A 16,843-nucleotide genomic window follows, 5' to 3' on the forward strand; every position below is an offset into this window, starting at 1 on the left:
AAAATCTTGGCTCTCCCAGTGAAAATGCTCCCTCATGGTATGCAAGGATTCCCCAAAAGAGTAATCCTCAGGAGGAGAGGCTGAATGGATATATTCTTCAGCATCAGAATCCTCATAGGGAGGAAGAGAGTATTCCTGATCAGAAGAGGAATCAGATGAAATGGAAACCTGATTTGAAGATTCACATTCTGTCTCTTGCCTAGGCCTTTTATCAGGTGGGGGATGAGAACCCCTGATCAAAGTAATTAGGTCTTCGGCCATTTTGAGCATCTGTTTTTTGGGCATGGAGGCCTGTCCATGAGGCTGTTGTACTTGTTTCTTTGTCTTTAAAGGTGCTTTAGTCTTTGCCTTTGAAGCTGAAGTTGTTTTAATGTATAAATGAGTAGGTCTGAAAACACCCTCAGAAACCGATGCCTGCTCAGTGGCTCCGGACCCATCTGAGGGAATAGTCTCTGAAGATTCAATACCTTGAGCTTCCAGCATCCAAGTTGACTCCACGTGGGAGTCGGTAGCGGCCTGCGGGTCTAAAGCAGTGGGCGTCAGGGGCCACGAAGGTGTCTCACTGAGAACCGGCGACTGGCTTAGAAGAAGCCTCGTTGTCAGTTTTGGACCTCGGATGCCTATCCTTTTCTTTTTCTTTGCGTTTATTCTGAATTCCGGTAGTCAGATGGCTATCTGACGAGATCACATAATTAAATCTTCTGCCAAAATAGTGTAATGCAAAATCGTACTGACGCTTAATAGTGCGTTGGTTAAATCTAGCACTAAACCGACAACTAGCAATGTCGTGGTCAGGACCTAGGCAAGGAATACAGTAAGAATGAAAGTCCTTATGATATATTTGCTTCCCACAAGAAATACAATTATTAACTTTTTCTGACATCGGTCTGGAGTAAGAAAAAAGTTTCCCCAACGGGGTACTTAGCTTTTGATGAAGACTTCGGATCTGAAATTCGAACACGAAAATCTCAGGAGTCGGCCGACCGGCACTTGCGAACTGCTTATGTTTCGGGCACCGCGTGGCAAGAAAGACTGAAGAAAATGATGTCAGCTGCATCTTTTATACCCCTGGCACTCTTGACGTTAGGGAAGAGGTAACAGCAACCAACACTGGACCTAGACTTTGGAATTCAGGCCGACTGAGGGTAGCCTGCCAGCAGGATAAGCCAAGTGTAATGACTGCAACAGTGAAACACGAAGAACATCTAGGTCTTTCAACTGAAAAACACACCAAGTTTTTTAACAGAAACAGAGATTCAGTCACACAGGAAAATTTTCAATGAAAATTACAAATAATAGGTTTAAACGAAAACTAGGTCCACTAAGTTAAACGGGCCTACCCCTATGTAAAAGAACTGGGTCTTCTAACTCAAACAGACCAAGTATACAACACCACACACACACACACACATTCAATAAAACAGGAAAAACTTTGCATCGGCAATCCTAAATAAGACTTTAGCAGATCCCCGCCAAAGACCACAAGTTAACAATCAACCAGTTAACAGTAAATTAATCAACAGGAGACCCTGTTGATTAAGAGCGGCGAAACCGCCAAAACTAACGATCTAGGCAAAAAAAGTGCAACTGCGCCTAACTACTGGTACACAAGATACTACTACTAAGGTCAAACAACACCACAGGACAATTAAGGTAAAGACCTATATATATAACCACTAAATAACAGTAAATATGCAAAAAAACACTTATGAATGAAAAAATTGCAAAAGACTTAGCCAGAGCCAAGAGAAGCACATCCGAACTAGTTGACACGGCAAACGAGATCTGGGGATTGCAGTGGTGCACCATGGGATACCTCCTTAGCCACGAGCCAACCAGAAGTCCTCGAGCTTGAAAATCGGCCAAGTCAGAGCTGAGGATCGGCTCTGAACCCATATGTAAAAATGAAGGTGAGATTGGACTACATAACATATGATGTTTGTCAATTACAATTAAAAAACATAAATGCTAGAACTACTAGAATGACCCATGATCTTCAAATGTGGGTTAATTTATAAAGTTTATTGAAAAACAATTATTTGTTTTAGTATCTAATGTTGATTTATTTCTTCCTTATTGTTGATGTACAACATAAAACAGTAGAAATTGCCATGTTAAATTGAATCAACAGGATGTCTTTGTAAATACTTTAGTTAACCAGTTAACCATTTTACTACTTTGCTTATAAATTATTTAACATATATATATTATAACCTTTATTTGACAAATTTCAGATGAATATCTATAATTGTAAATTTGTTTTAATAAAAAATCAATACAAATTATTTAAAAAAAAAAACACACACTACTGTTTCTAGGAGAAGATTTCATACATTTAAAGGTTATGTTAGTGTGTGGTAAGCTGTAAGGATGCCACAAGTCATACCCAGCACAGCTATGTCATTAGTCAGTAGCTTAGAATGATGCCATAAGTAAAAGGCCCCAGGCAGGTCATGGTCTGTTAAGCCAAAATGCTGCTAAAAGTTGTAAACCAAGCATGTCACCAATCAGCAGTCTGGCATGTCCACTTAAAACCTGCAATGATGTTTGATGCAAAGTTCTGAACTTGCAATAGTCTCACTGAGATGGAGTTTGAAATTAGCCAGATAAGTGATGTAAACACTGTTCAGTAAGAATATACAGAATCAAGTGTATTATGATGAAACTGTCAATGTGATCACTGGCACAGTGGAATTTGAGTCACTAGTATGACAGAGCGTTGGTATTGGTACCACATGTGTACTAGTGTCATGGTATATATCTACTGGAACTACATGACTGTGCCAGTGCTACCAAGTAATAATTCATCCTGCCATCAGACAGTATCACGACTGCAACACTAGTATGAAAAAACAGTTTCACTGGTATATAGTGGTGCCATTGGTATCATTCATTAGCACTAAATGATGTTATGAACTGCCATGAGCAACTTTGCCAGCTGTTTTATATTACAAAAGGACAGCACTGATATAACGATATAATAAGTGAGTATAAGTATAATATATGACTGGCATCACTAAAATGGATTAGAGTTGCCCACAGAGTAATAAAAAAGTCAACTTTCTAACCCATATTCACTGCCTGGAGTTAAAGAACATCAAGGAAAAACATTACTTCTAATTAAGTAAAGCATAGCCTGTTACACAGAGAGATAGATACTGTGCCTGCAATTTTGCTACTCAAAACTCTGGGTGGTCTAATGGTCAAGGTGCAGGGTTTGACTCTTACATGGGCTAATTGGCTAGGCTTAAAATGGCCCACAAGGGCAGTTAGCCTAGTACTAATCTATGAACCTATGTTTTTATACTGTAAGTTTATTTCAAGAAAATAGTAGGTCTCATATCTCTCAAATAATCAGAGACATATTTCAACAGAATCAGGGACAAACCTCCAAAAAATCAGGGACAATCAGGGACATTTGCAAAATATTAATATTAACTTGAGACACTGGAGGAATAAAAGAATGTTAATTGCTATACATTTTGTGAAATAAAAGACATCTATAACTCTTACTTGCTGCACCTTGACCATTAGACCACCCAGAGCTTCTTGAAACCATGTTGCTAATCCTGACTTTGTGTAATGCTTTTTACTAAACAACTATTTAATAGTATGTTCCTTAGGTATTTCGTGTATATTTTCTTTTTTGTTTGTTTGTTTCATGTTACTAAATGTATATTCATTTTGTACTTAATTATTTTTTCTGTAAATTGTCCCGTTGAAATTTAGTATGTGTGGAGCTTTTCTCCTCGGGCCTCTACTGAAAATGGACATATATCCAGCTAGACTAGCCCGGTTAACAAATGCAAAATAAAATAAATAAAATAAAATAAATTATTTATTGAGTATAATTCTCCACCTTTCCTCCAAGAGTCACCAGTTTTAGGAGGGATTAAGAGGGGACAAAGCTAAATTTTGGTGTCAAAATCAGGGACAGTTGAGAGGTATGGTAGGTCATCACATAGCATACTGATGGAAAAACACTGGAGAGCTGAGGCAGAAGAACGAGCCAGCCTTCCTATGCCTCAGAGCGCACAATATAACAACCTAATATTGTCCACATTGAAACACTGTGCAAGTAAGCTGTTGTTTAAATTTAGTGACTACATACATTCCAGTGAATAATAACAATGCAAATATTTCAAAAGGTAGAAAAAATACTGCTGTTTTAACACAATTTTGTCTGCTGTTTTTAGGTTTACACAATCCTTCTAAAATATAAAGGCCAATGCAGTATATCAGGTTTTGTATCAATGCAAAGTACACCTGAATCTTAAGAATATGGTATAGTAGGTTCATTAGGGTTAGGTTAGGTTACTAGGCATCTGCCTGGGGGCATTTATAAGCCTAGCCAGTTATGTTATGTGGCTGGCACCCTTTAGTAGTTTGAAAAAAAAAACTATATCATTCATTTTGCTGCTCTGCAAGCAGTGACGCTGAAGTAATCCCTGGGGTATATCTGCAATCTCCCATCCATTGGTCAAGATTCCTCTTGAACAAGACCAGAGAGGTGCTCTGCCTCTAGTAAAACTGCTGCTAGCACAATGAACACACAGAGAAGAAGCAGCTAAGGAAAATCTGCACTCCCGCATACTTTATGGTATTCTTTTGCAATAGGCCATAAAGCTTTAAGCGATGAAAGATATCAAAACTGAAAGTATATATATGGTCACCCTGCCTAGTGAACACAAGGGATGGAGTCTTATGGTGCCCACTGTGATGGTCAGCAATGAAACTGTCTACTTTCACCTGGTTGATTTAATAAAGTTGATAAAATATTTGCAATATGTTCTAATAATAAAATCACTGAGCTTTGGAAAAGAAGTTGCAACGGTGGAGTTGGAATTGGAATACTTAAGTAAGAAGAGCCAAGATTCACACTGCCAGATGGCTAACCCTGCCTCGAGTGTTCTTCCATACCACACCTACAGCCAGTTAAGGAGCACCTACAGAAAACCTGCAAGAATACAAGGAGGACATGCACACTCTGCAGAGAAGGCATCCCAGATGGGAATCAACTAGTGCACCTCTTGTGAGTAAGTAGGAGGTTTGCTGTAACCCAACAAATAATTCTGATTTTCAAATATTTTGCATTTTTAATTTCAGGTTTTTGGAACTTGTCAGCTTTACTTTATTTATTTATTTTTTTCTAATTCAAAAGTTGATGTTTTAATGACAGATTTTGTGAATGGGAAGCATCCTTTTATCACAAACCAGAGAAAGAAAATGTCCTTGCAACAGACATCTCAGATGCTTGCACCACAGTAATTTATTTTCAGGAAGTCTAAAATACAATGGATTTGAGGAGAAAGCTGTGTAATAAATGACCCATACTTAACAAGGATGCTTGCTGTTTTGAGAAATGTGAAGGCAGAATTGAGGTGGGGCTTTGATTGTCAGTTATTTTGCACAAGAAGTGCACACATCTCTCAATACCTAATTTTGCCTCATATTTTTGGTCAATTCTTCATAAAATTTGTGGTGTTATGGCAATTCTATGAGGATTACAGTTACTATACAATGGCAGACATTTGAGTTTGACTTCGTAACCTTCAGAAATGCATGCTATGCAAAACCTGTTATTCTAACAGCTTTTTAAGTATGTAAGAACAATATTTAAAATCTGTCCATTAGTTTTGCCTTTTGTTCTTCATTAATTTTACATTTGCTCCAAATTATTACTTTAAGAGGTTGATGCCATGCACAAAATAGTTTACAGTGTTTTTTTATGGGTCATCTGTGGTAAATAAAAGTAACGGAACAGCAAATCAGAAGGACATATACATTACTGTAGCCACAGTCTGTTCCAACAGAAAATAAAAGGTTCCACAACACATGGCCTGAACCTGAACTGAGCAGGTTATAAGAAAATGTAAGATGAAAGCCCACAAGGTGAGACTCCAGATTTTATTTTTCTGTAAAGCTAATATCATACCACACATTTTTACATCTCACTGAAGGAAAAGTTTCAACTATACAAACATATCTTACTTAATGTATGCATTTCTGCTTATCCCGGTTAGGGGCCACCACAGCGGAGCGCCAGTCCGCTAATGACTGAGTTGTCAGCCTGACGCCCAACCTTCAAAGAAGGCACACCCATTCATGCACGCACCTACCTGCATGTCTTTAGACATAATTTGACCATGGGGAGGACATGCAGACTCCACACAGAAGGCGCTCCAGCCGGGAATCAAATGGGAGAACTTCTTGCTGTGATGAGACAATGCTAAATGCTGCACCACTGCGGCCTACTTAATAGTTATTGTTAATTTCTCAAAAGTTACTTGAGTGCAGCTAGACAGGCGTGTTCAGTTAAGAAGGACAGCTAGTAAATCCCAAAATGCTTAGCAAGACATTGACACAAGGTAGGCGAGGTCTGGGACATAAAGTGACAGAAGATGCAATTTTTGCCAAGTTTTTTTGGGCGGGGTTTGCACTTTAAAATCACTCACTTCTGTCACTAACATATTCTTACTTTAAGGTTGTACAACCTCAGAGAAAGTAGAACATGTTTCAACCAAATGCAAAGTACTTCTCTTTCACAAATTCTATGCAGCAGTGGAGTAAAAATACGTGTGTGTGTGTGTGTGTGGGGGGGGGGGGGGGCGGCACGGGACAACATAAGGGCTTTTCCAATGCAAGAGCATTAATATAAACTGTATGCTTGCAAACTCTAGTAGGCTTTACAATAGCATTTACAATGTGTCCATTTTACTATTCACTTTCACTGCAAGAGTTCTATTTACTGCTTTTAAATAGTTTGACCCAGATGAATGTATTATTGCTGGACAATTGTGTTTGCACTTGTAGGACTGCAGAAGCTATTCCATGACACAGTGAACCAACTTGTTAATATCACTGCAACAGAGTTGTTCAGCTTTGCTTTGAACTACTCAACCTCAAATATTTCCAGGACATGTTCCTAGTTAAGTCTACTACAATTCTGCTCGACTTACAATGCACAGACTATCTATAAACAAAAACAAACACTGAAATCTGTACCTGCTTGGATTTTTACACTCATGTTGGTTTCAGCAATGCCAACTTGAGGGTTATGTCCAAACACACATGAAAACCATTCTCCTGTGTTCTGGGTGATAAGGGGTACACAGACTTTACTACACCTGTACAGTTGCTTAAAGTACTAGTTCTACAAAATGTAAACATGGCATCTTTGCTTGTTGTTATATATGGATTATTTTTACTGTTTTAATGATGATTTCATTAGGAAATGAAATAGTTTGCATTTTTAAAACTACTGTAGTGAACAGCTGCATTTTCCATTTGGAATTACATTACAAACTATCACCCAAATGAAAATTCAGTTACCCCTATCAGAAAGTACTATGGAAACTCACTTTTTCCATCTACAGGCCTCTGATTACCCGATTCAAAATATGGCAGATGCAAAGAATAGCACTGCTTGTTTACTAACACAGTAGCAGATAATGCATAGTTCAAGTTAAATTGTGGCTTTCAGCCAACGACCTATTGGTCTTCTTGTGCCGGGGGAAATATGCTATACACAACATCAATGGTGCTGTCCTGCAAAGGACCGTCTACTTAAGACCATTAGAAAACAACATCAATTAGTCTTCTATGGTAGTCTGCTTCATTCTAAGTCAGACAACTGTCATTCATTAGCAACACTCCTAGCCAATTAATAAGTGAATGAATGAATTTTGTTTAGCAGCTGTGACAACATTTTCAGTAAGTCCAATCTGATTCTGAAAATACATTACTAGACTGTATACAGTTATTTGCATTTACTTTTTTTTCCTTCTGGTCAGCACTAGAAGTCTTTGTTAGACTAAGGGTATCACTGCAAAAGTATAACACTTTAGGATCAAACTGTAAATCAGCCCACCAAGAAGAATCTGTCATGACAGTACTCTGACTTCATAACTATAAATATTTTTTTTTAATTAATAAGAACACTTTTTTAATAAAGGTATTGCAATATGTGGAATGGAACAAGACATCAATTCCTTTTCAAGTGTATCCTTTCTCAGGGAAGTTGACAATTACTCAGCTTACTTTTCTGCACCAAAGCACACCATAAGGCTGACAACAACCAATGCTACTGCCCTTTGCTGTTGTGTCCCTTACTTATCGAACAATAACTGACCAGACCTTCATGAAAACAAGATCAGTGTATTCAGAAATCATGCACTCTTGACACCTGAGCACGTTGTTCAGGTAGGTGTTTTATATATATATATATATATATATATATATATATATATATATATATATATATATATATATATATATATATATATATATACTTAAAAAAACACTTCTGTACTTGCAAGGTCTTTCAATAAGTACATAAGAAACTGGTTGAACATAAGTCTGCCTGCTGTAATTACTTGTTTCATCTGAAGAAACTGCTCATTTTAACAGAGAAACTGGTCTCCGGTCAGTGATAACATGACTTGACAATATTAGAACTGTTCTAATTTGCATAACATGAATAGAGTTGTCCACTCCTTAGCATTTATTTTGTGAGATCTCTTAAAACCAAACCAGTACAGGTCTGTTACAATATATTAGCTCATGAACCAAATTGCACGTCATTTTCTTTGCCAGAGTCCTAACAAAAAAGAACTGCCGATACCATAACCATTGCAGAACCAACTCTTGTACTTATTCATGTTAGCTGCAGCGCTGGGGGGATAGGTCCATAAGGATCAGTACACTACCCCAGCTAAAACATTTACAAAACTAAAAATAAATAAATGCAAACAGGACATCAGGTAGCTCAACATTAGCTTGTGTCAACCTACCAAGTCTCTGCTTAACCCTAAATCCTGTTTAATAAACAAGGTTACAAAAACAAATGGAACCCTCATAAATAATCAATAATTGGTTTGGTGTGCTTTACAAACCCTTTTTTTTTATATAAATTACTTTTGGATCTCATGTCTGTCGACCACTGAGCCACTATCACTGGCCATTCATTCTCATCAGCATATGACAGAAATCTGTGGTATGGCCATTATAGAGGCAGCCATGAAGGGACTTTTCTGATAAGGCTTAACCCTGTCTCTTGGTGGCTGATGTGCACACCCACATCATCATGGGGATGTACTGTGCTGGTCCTGATCATGAGGCCACTGGGATCATAAAAGCCTCTGCCTGTATGGGAGGAATTGGTCGATGAGATCCACCATTTCCTTCCTTCCAGGATGGTGAGTTAGTGCAAGTTACTCACTTCCACCCTCAGATTATGAGATGATCCCCATGCTCATAATTCTGACAAACTGCACTGAAAAGTTTGTGTGTGTGTGTGTGTGTGTGTGTGTTTGTGTGATGTTTTTTTTATGAAAACTAATTGTATAGAACTGTTCTGATCATGCTTATAATTAGGCTGATCTTAGCTTTTATTTGTTCACAGAGGTCACAACGAGTCAGCCTGAAGTCTGTTTTGCTTATTCACTTTTGGGTGACCCACATTTTTCTTAAACACCAAATAAAAATAATATTACCTAACTCTTTAGGAATGATTACTGAAGAAGTAACCACAAAGCAGGCAGAAGCGCAACATACATCAGAAACTAACCCTTCTACAGATCATTACGCAGACAGAAGTTTATCATTCTGCTAAATAAGCTTAATGTTTGCTGTGTCTCAAAATTTTCCTGCCATCAGAATTTGTTAGATAAATCAACATCAGGTGTATTAATTTCACAGACAAGACAGAAGGAGACTTTTGTTAAGCACTGCTTGGTGTCTTTTTGAAACAAGCCTGACATTTTTTTAAACCAGTAATGTTCAGAGCAGAGTGGATAATGCAGTAAGCATCCTATCAAAAGACAGCCCTGATTAGACTTACCTATTTAAATGCATGTTTAGAAACTGTAAGATGGACTCTTCAGGCACAAAGGTGCAACTCATACAGGTGAGGAGTTGCCAGTAACGAAGGTCTGCTTGATCTCCAGGGTGTGGTGTGCCAGTGGTCTGTCTCAGAAGCTGACAGTAGACTTCATCAATCAGAGGCTGAAGGTCAAAGCATGTCTGAAGAATGCCCTGCATAAGAGGGATAGGGTCACGTTCTGCTTCCAGCTGTTGCAAGGAGTTGAAGAGTTTTACTGCTTCTTCTCGGAGTGATGTGTAGCCTTTGGAACTTGGACCTATCATAAAAAAAAAAATAATCATTAAAATAATGTAGGCAAGCTTCAATCATAACCAAGGACACTATTTTTCCATTTTTTTTCAAAAATACCAGAACATTTCAGAATTTGGACTAGATACTGAAAAAGCCCAGTGTTTCGTGCAATTTGCTATTTCAGTTCAGAACATTCATTTACCATAAACTGTACTTCTTACATGTAATATTTATAAAGTAATCTGTTCTACACTTTAAATCTGTTTTAATTTCACTTATTGATAGACACGCTAAACAATTTTAATGGAATCGGAAGTGACCAAAAATAGCACTTAATCTCTGATGAATTTCTGTCATGAAAACAGAACTTAATTTTCTTTTAATAATTGTCAGTATCCCTGATCAAAAACACAACATACATTAAAGTCTGTGAATTATCAGGACTTCACATTTACACCATGAACTCTACTCAGCAGAATGCAACTTCAGTTGGTTTGAAGATACCATATTTGTACCACATGCAGAATTCTGCCCACATTGTATTAGAATAATTCTCTGTGTATTCTTTTGCAGTTATATCCCTTGCCCCTTCCATATTATAACTTGCCTCATGTAAGCATTTTGCACCCCTCTCTCTGTTATGTGCCCTTCCAGAGTGCTAGTACTTGTACTAAATATCTCCAGAATATTTTCATGCCTAATTACAGCATTTTGAAATCTGAACCCAGTCTTAACGAACAATGGGGTGCAACATAACATCAAGTTTTACAGTAATTACACCGGCTCTTTGGCCCTATTTTGTAGCCTCTCTACTGTTATTTAATCGTTAAGTATTTGCAGTGTGCATTATATTTTCTTAAAGGTATACATATACTTCTTCTAACAATAACAATATAATGTTTGACTTGCAACTGGTCTGAAAATGTCAGTCAACCTGAAATACAATGACATTTAAACAACTGAGCTATTCTAAAGATGCCCGAGGATGCATGAGTATACTATATGACAGCTAGCAGTTTTGTATGATTTGCTTTGTTATTTTGTATTCTTATTTAAACAAGTGCATGACATTTGTATTTCACTGTCTTCTGTAGCCATTTTCATTCTGGGGTTGCTAGCTTAGTGAATTTCCTGTACGTTTTCCGTCATGGTCTTGATAATCTTTTCCATGTGTTAGTTCCTTTTTTGTATATGCACTGTATCACATTACATATTAGAATGGGGGTCATTAATTGCTAGGAATTTAGGAATCTCCCCCAAATGGATAAATGATCTTTAGAAGGATACAAAGACTGGGACAGAACTAAGAGGAGTTGCATTTTAATCATAAAATATTCTTACTATACACACAGCTTCCAGCTACAGCCATTATTTTTCACCCAGCCCCTTCTAATTTCCTGGAACAAACACTTGCTAACACCTAAAAGCTGCCTCTCTGCAACATCTGACAGATTTAGTTTAGCTGACTTAGTGCACTAACCCTTGTACTAAACTGACTTCAGTAGTAATACACACCCTTAGTGTTCTCCCACATGGCTTTTACTTCATTTAGAATTTCCCATATCAGACATATGGCTTCACAATGGCTATGGCTGCAACTGTGGAAAGGTAGAAACTATGGAGATATCATCCAAGTACCCCATAGCAGAGGCACAGCTAGGGTGAGGCAAAGGGACCCAGCTGCCCCAGGCTTGGGAGCAATACATAGATTTTGATCGGTCTTTAGTACATTACTGGCATTCACAACTGAATGTTGGCGTTGTATTTGCGGTCAGGACTGAGGAGCTTTAGAGCTCAGTGTGTTACATAAACTGTAGGAAGCAGTTTATAAACTGTAAGAAGCTACAATTTAAAAAGAAAAGAAAAGCTTTTTTGTCTTCATGTTAAAGCTGAGGGAGGGCACCATATCTGGGAATGACACAAGGTGCCCGAATTGTTAACTGTGGAACTCTGCCCTTTAGATAGGCTGCCCAGCAGAATTCTGCCATAAAGCCACAAGGCTTTAAGTAGTAATCAGTATATAAAGCCACAAGGCTTTAAGTAGTATTCATCAGCAATTAAGAAAGCTTTCTGCAATTTGCAGAGCTGCTACTGCTAACCCACTTTCCCACGAGCCTTTGCCATGTGTGGTGATTTCCACAGTTCTACTCTACTCTTCCACAGTGGAACCACAGCTTTGAGAGCCACTAAACTGCCTCATGCTGGCAGCTGAAAGTTTGGTGGCCTCCTGAGGGATTGTTCCAGAGGACTCGACAGAAAAAGGCACTGGATACTGACTGGAACTGTGAAAACACCTTGACAACAGAGATGTCTTTGACAATGGAGGTGGGGGGGGGGGGTCTGTAAGACACATGTAATGCCATTAGCCTCCCAGATTCTCTTCTCCTTCAAGACCTTCTCTTATGACTTTTTTCTTCTGTAGGAAGTCAGAGGAAGAGCCAAAGGATGACATGATTGACTGGCAACAAATGTGGATCCTCTTCAGTGATAAGTATCTTATCTTTGGTTCTTATAAGGGACACTGGGGACAATCAGTCATGTCATGCAAAAGATCCAGGCCAAAACGGCACAAGTTATAAAAATTTCTGTGTAATATCTGCCTCTTGTACATAAAACACAAAGACAATGGAACACAGAGGTAGTGTAATACTTTTTATCGGACCAACATAGGTTTTACAATTACTCCAGCTTTTGGACTTATGGGAGTCCTTTAACAGGAGTTACTAAGTCACTGATATTACATGCATTGGTTTAATATGTACTTATGCCTACAAATTATTTCATATTCATTGGATAAAAAATATACTTGACAAATGTCAGTGTTAGAAAAAAATGTGCAGCTCTGATACTTATTATGATAGACACAGAATATATGTGTGTGTGTGTGTGTGTGTGTGTGTGTGTGTGTGTGTGTGTGTGTGTGTGTGTGTGTGTGTGTGAGCCAGAAACTTTAACATACTAGGTAATAGTCTGTCATAAAACTAAAAGTTCTCTCTGCATGTTACATTAGACTCAGTGTTCACTTTGCAGAGAAAATAATAGCTCAAATGCATGGCACAATAGGTAGCACTGTTGCCTCACAGCAGGAAGTTCTCTGGTTTGGTTCTCAGCTGGGATACTTTCTGTGGAGAATGTGCATGTCCTGTGAAATTTCTCTGGGTGTTTTGGTTTCTTCTCACAGTCCAAAGACATGCAATGTAGGTGTACATGACTATATGAATGTGATATAGAAAAAAGGCCTGTCAATCTACTTCCATTTCTCCCTGCCTGGTAAACTTCCAAGAATGGTGGTAGTTGTTCATGGAGCTGCTATAATAGTTGGCTGTGACATGCAAGTGTGGATGAATGGATAACAGCTTAATTTAACTAAATCCAGAGAAGAGATGGGCAGGAAAATTAGTTAAATCAAGAGAAGGAAAGCAAGCTATACTTTGTTACCATGTCTTAATATACAGCTGTTGTGAGACAGGCATTTTGGTTAAAAGAAAATATGACTACTGCAGTAATACCCTGGTCAAAGTGAAATGATGCCTTATGAAAAAGACAGGGACTACCAAGAGAATAAGGTATTAGCTTAGAAGGAATTATAGACCTATTTCTTTGATTAACTTGGATATGAAGATCTTTGTTTCAATTTTAGTCAACAGACTTAAACCTATTATCTCTTACATTACTTCACCAGACCAATCTGGATTCAAACAGCATAGGCAAACTTTTCACCATACTCTGACACTACATGCCATGATAACCCTAATCAAAATCGTACTCCAATATATACTTTGGCAATTGATGCTTCTAAAGCCTTTTGACAGACTTAACGTTGACTTCGTATCAATTTGACCCCATTTTGATATACCCTACATTACATCCAAGCCATTAAAACACTATATTCTAAAGCCCATACTATTCTACAAATGAATAAATGCACATCTTCCCAGACTGATACAAAATAATGGAGCAAGACAAGGCTGTCCAATGTCCCCCTACTTATTTAATCTATATACTGAACCTTTATTCTTGCCAATTACATAGAAAACTTTTCACTATACTCCTGTTCTCTTTAATACTAAAATAGCCTTATCAGCATTTGCAAATTACCTAAATTTGTATTTCACGCTACCTATCTCAGACATACAGAAAATTCTAAACTCTACTGATACCTTCTCGAAATTTTCAAATTATAAACTAAATCTAGGGAAATCCTCAATTTTTCCAATTAATTTTTTTGCCAATTATCCATTTATCCACTATCAACAGAAATTAAAATCAACCATTCCCTGCAGTACTTGGGAATATCCTTTCAACTAGACCCCATATAGTTCTACTTAAACAATGTCACAAAGCTTTGGACAAATACACAACAGGATATTACTAGATGGGCAAAACTCCAACTCTCATTTCTTGCTAAAGTAGCTATTATTAAAATGAACATTTTAATAAGAGTATTCTTCGCACTAAATGCTTCCAATATACTATATAACATTTTTTTAAATCACTTCATTCCTCTCTATCCAAATTCTTATGGTTCCCTAAATCAATAAGAATTAACTACAAAAGCCTGACATATCCCAAGATACAAGGTGGTCTGGGTCTCCGTGATTTTAAATTATACTATGATATTAACTGTAATAGAATATTAGCAATCTCTGACTATGCTCCAAAAAAAAAAAAAAAAAACAAAACAACTTGGTCCCCAACCTGGAAAAAACAATTTTATAACTATATCAAAACATTTAACATTAATCCTAAGGACCTCTCTTTCTTAATAGGGAGAATTTGAAGAATACTAAATTACATACATCTCTAAAACATAAAATATCCACCCTATAAAAACTTTTAGAATCCTTAAAATTATTCTGAGCCTTCACTACATTGCAACCGATTCATCTTAACCCAAACTTTAAACTAAATAATAAAATGATTAATTTGGATAATCATCCCCTTCTTAAGGAAAAACGTTTGCTCGATTTATTTCCCCTTTAAAATCAGTCTATTTATGAGAGGAGATTGAGGATGAACCTTCCTAAAAATTATTCCATTATCTTAAGACAAATTAGGGAATTATGCACAAATATCTGGGAAGACTCCAATTTAGTTTTGAGAGACAAATACTTGTAAAATTATATGGAACCTTTTATTGAGGAAAAAAATTACCTCATACTCATACAACTTTATCCTTTCAATTAAATCCCAAAATGATGTGCTCTTCTCAAAATACTGGAATGATTTAGATCCATCAAGCTCAACCAACCAAATAACCCACTCTATCCAAATAACTTCAACATTTACCCTCTTATATTCAACTCATGTTATTAAACTGCTTATCCTACCCCAACTTTACTAAACAATATCAATCCCACAACCTCTCCTCTATGCCCTTATTGTGACAACCAAAAGGCTGATCTCATACATAATTTTGGAGCTGTAAATGCTCCTATAAACTCTGGTGTTTACTAAGAGTTCAACTGGAAAAAATGCGGTATGAAAGTCTGCTCTTCAGTTTTTTCCTTAGCTCTTGCTAGCTCTCTCTCTTGCACTTCAAATAGCCTAATCGCTTTGCACTTCAACATGTTTTTGTAGCAATTATTATAGCACACCTAAGAGCCATCAGCACTAGTCATTCTTTATGGAAATAGCTCCAGTACTTAGTAATTATGACCACACCTCCTGGGATGATTAAAGGGCAGGTCCCTGTGCTTTCCTATTAACCTGGTGCACATGGGCATTTTGAGAAAGTGTAGCAACTGCCTCATGTATATAGACAAACCTCTCCTCTTACCTCCCAACACTCAGATTTGTGAGAGATGCACTTATCACCAAACTGGAAGCTATGCACTCTCCAGCCAAGACCGGACTAGATGGTCAAGAGGAGAATATCAACACCTGCACTGCACCACATGGAACACATAGCCCTCCAGAACACCCACTATTACAGCTCTCACATAAAATCACAAACCACACACCCACCTTCGCAAAGGCACTCAATAGAAATTTACCCAAACAGAAGGGACCTCCAAGGCAGAAACGTACTCAACCACCACAACACAGCACAAACCACAGGACACATAGCTCACTTCCACAGTATGCCCCTCAACCTAATCCCCTAAGGCTAAAAACCTTGCCCAATGCACTAATCATAGGTGACTCAATTGTGAAACACAGAAATGTCACACTCACTACGTTGAATATGGAGAAGGTAACAGCTGTCTATCAGGTGTCAGAATCCCACACATAACACACGCACTCAGGTCATTCCACAACAAGTACAAGTATGACTTTGTCATTGTCCATGTGGGTGTGAAGGACCTGAGACTCACCTCCCTGGACTACATGAAAAGAAACATGGTGGAGCTCTTGGATTATGCGTCCAGGCAGGTATGACACTAGTCCTGAGCAGTATCCTACTGTCACCCAGAATGATACCTCAGTACAAACAAAAAATGACTGACTTCAACAATTGGCTAAGTTTCTGGTGTCATTCTAAAGGGATTCAGTATCTGTCTGCTTCGGATGAAATGACTGACAGACCTCGATGCTTTGCCAGAGATGGCCTGCATCTGTCACCCCTGGGTTTCCAGGTACTGGCCAAGGCTCTTGCCACTCTTTTAGTGCCTTTTTTAGGTGGTGTTCCAAAGATCAAATTATCACTGGAACAGCTATAAATAAATGCACTCTGAGGGTCATGCTGCTCAATGCTAAAAGTCTAAATCTCAAGATACACTCACGAGA

At 37.8% G+C, this 16,843-nt stretch overlaps 1 protein-coding gene across 1 annotated transcript in view; it reads right to left on the minus strand.

The window, feature by feature from the left end:
- PLEKHH3 (pleckstrin homology, MyTH4 and FERM domain containing H3) overlaps positions 1 to 16,843 on the minus strand; it is a 777,695-nt gene that overhangs the window by 174,989 nt on the left and 585,863 nt on the right. Inside the window, exon 7 of the mRNA XM_044054707.1 lies at positions 9,842 to 10,139. Coding sequence (XP_043910642.1) covers positions 9,842 to 10,139 — 298 coding nt within the window. The remainder of the gene's footprint in view (positions 1 to 9,841; positions 10,140 to 16,843) is intronic.

The sequence above is a fragment of the Protopterus annectens genome, chromosome 13.part0 (genome assembly GCF_019279795.1).
Source record: "Protopterus annectens isolate FY-2018-M chromosome 13.part0, PAN1.0, whole genome shotgun sequence".
NCBI lineage: Eukaryota > Metazoa > Chordata > Ceratodontiformes > Protopteridae > Protopterus > Protopterus annectens.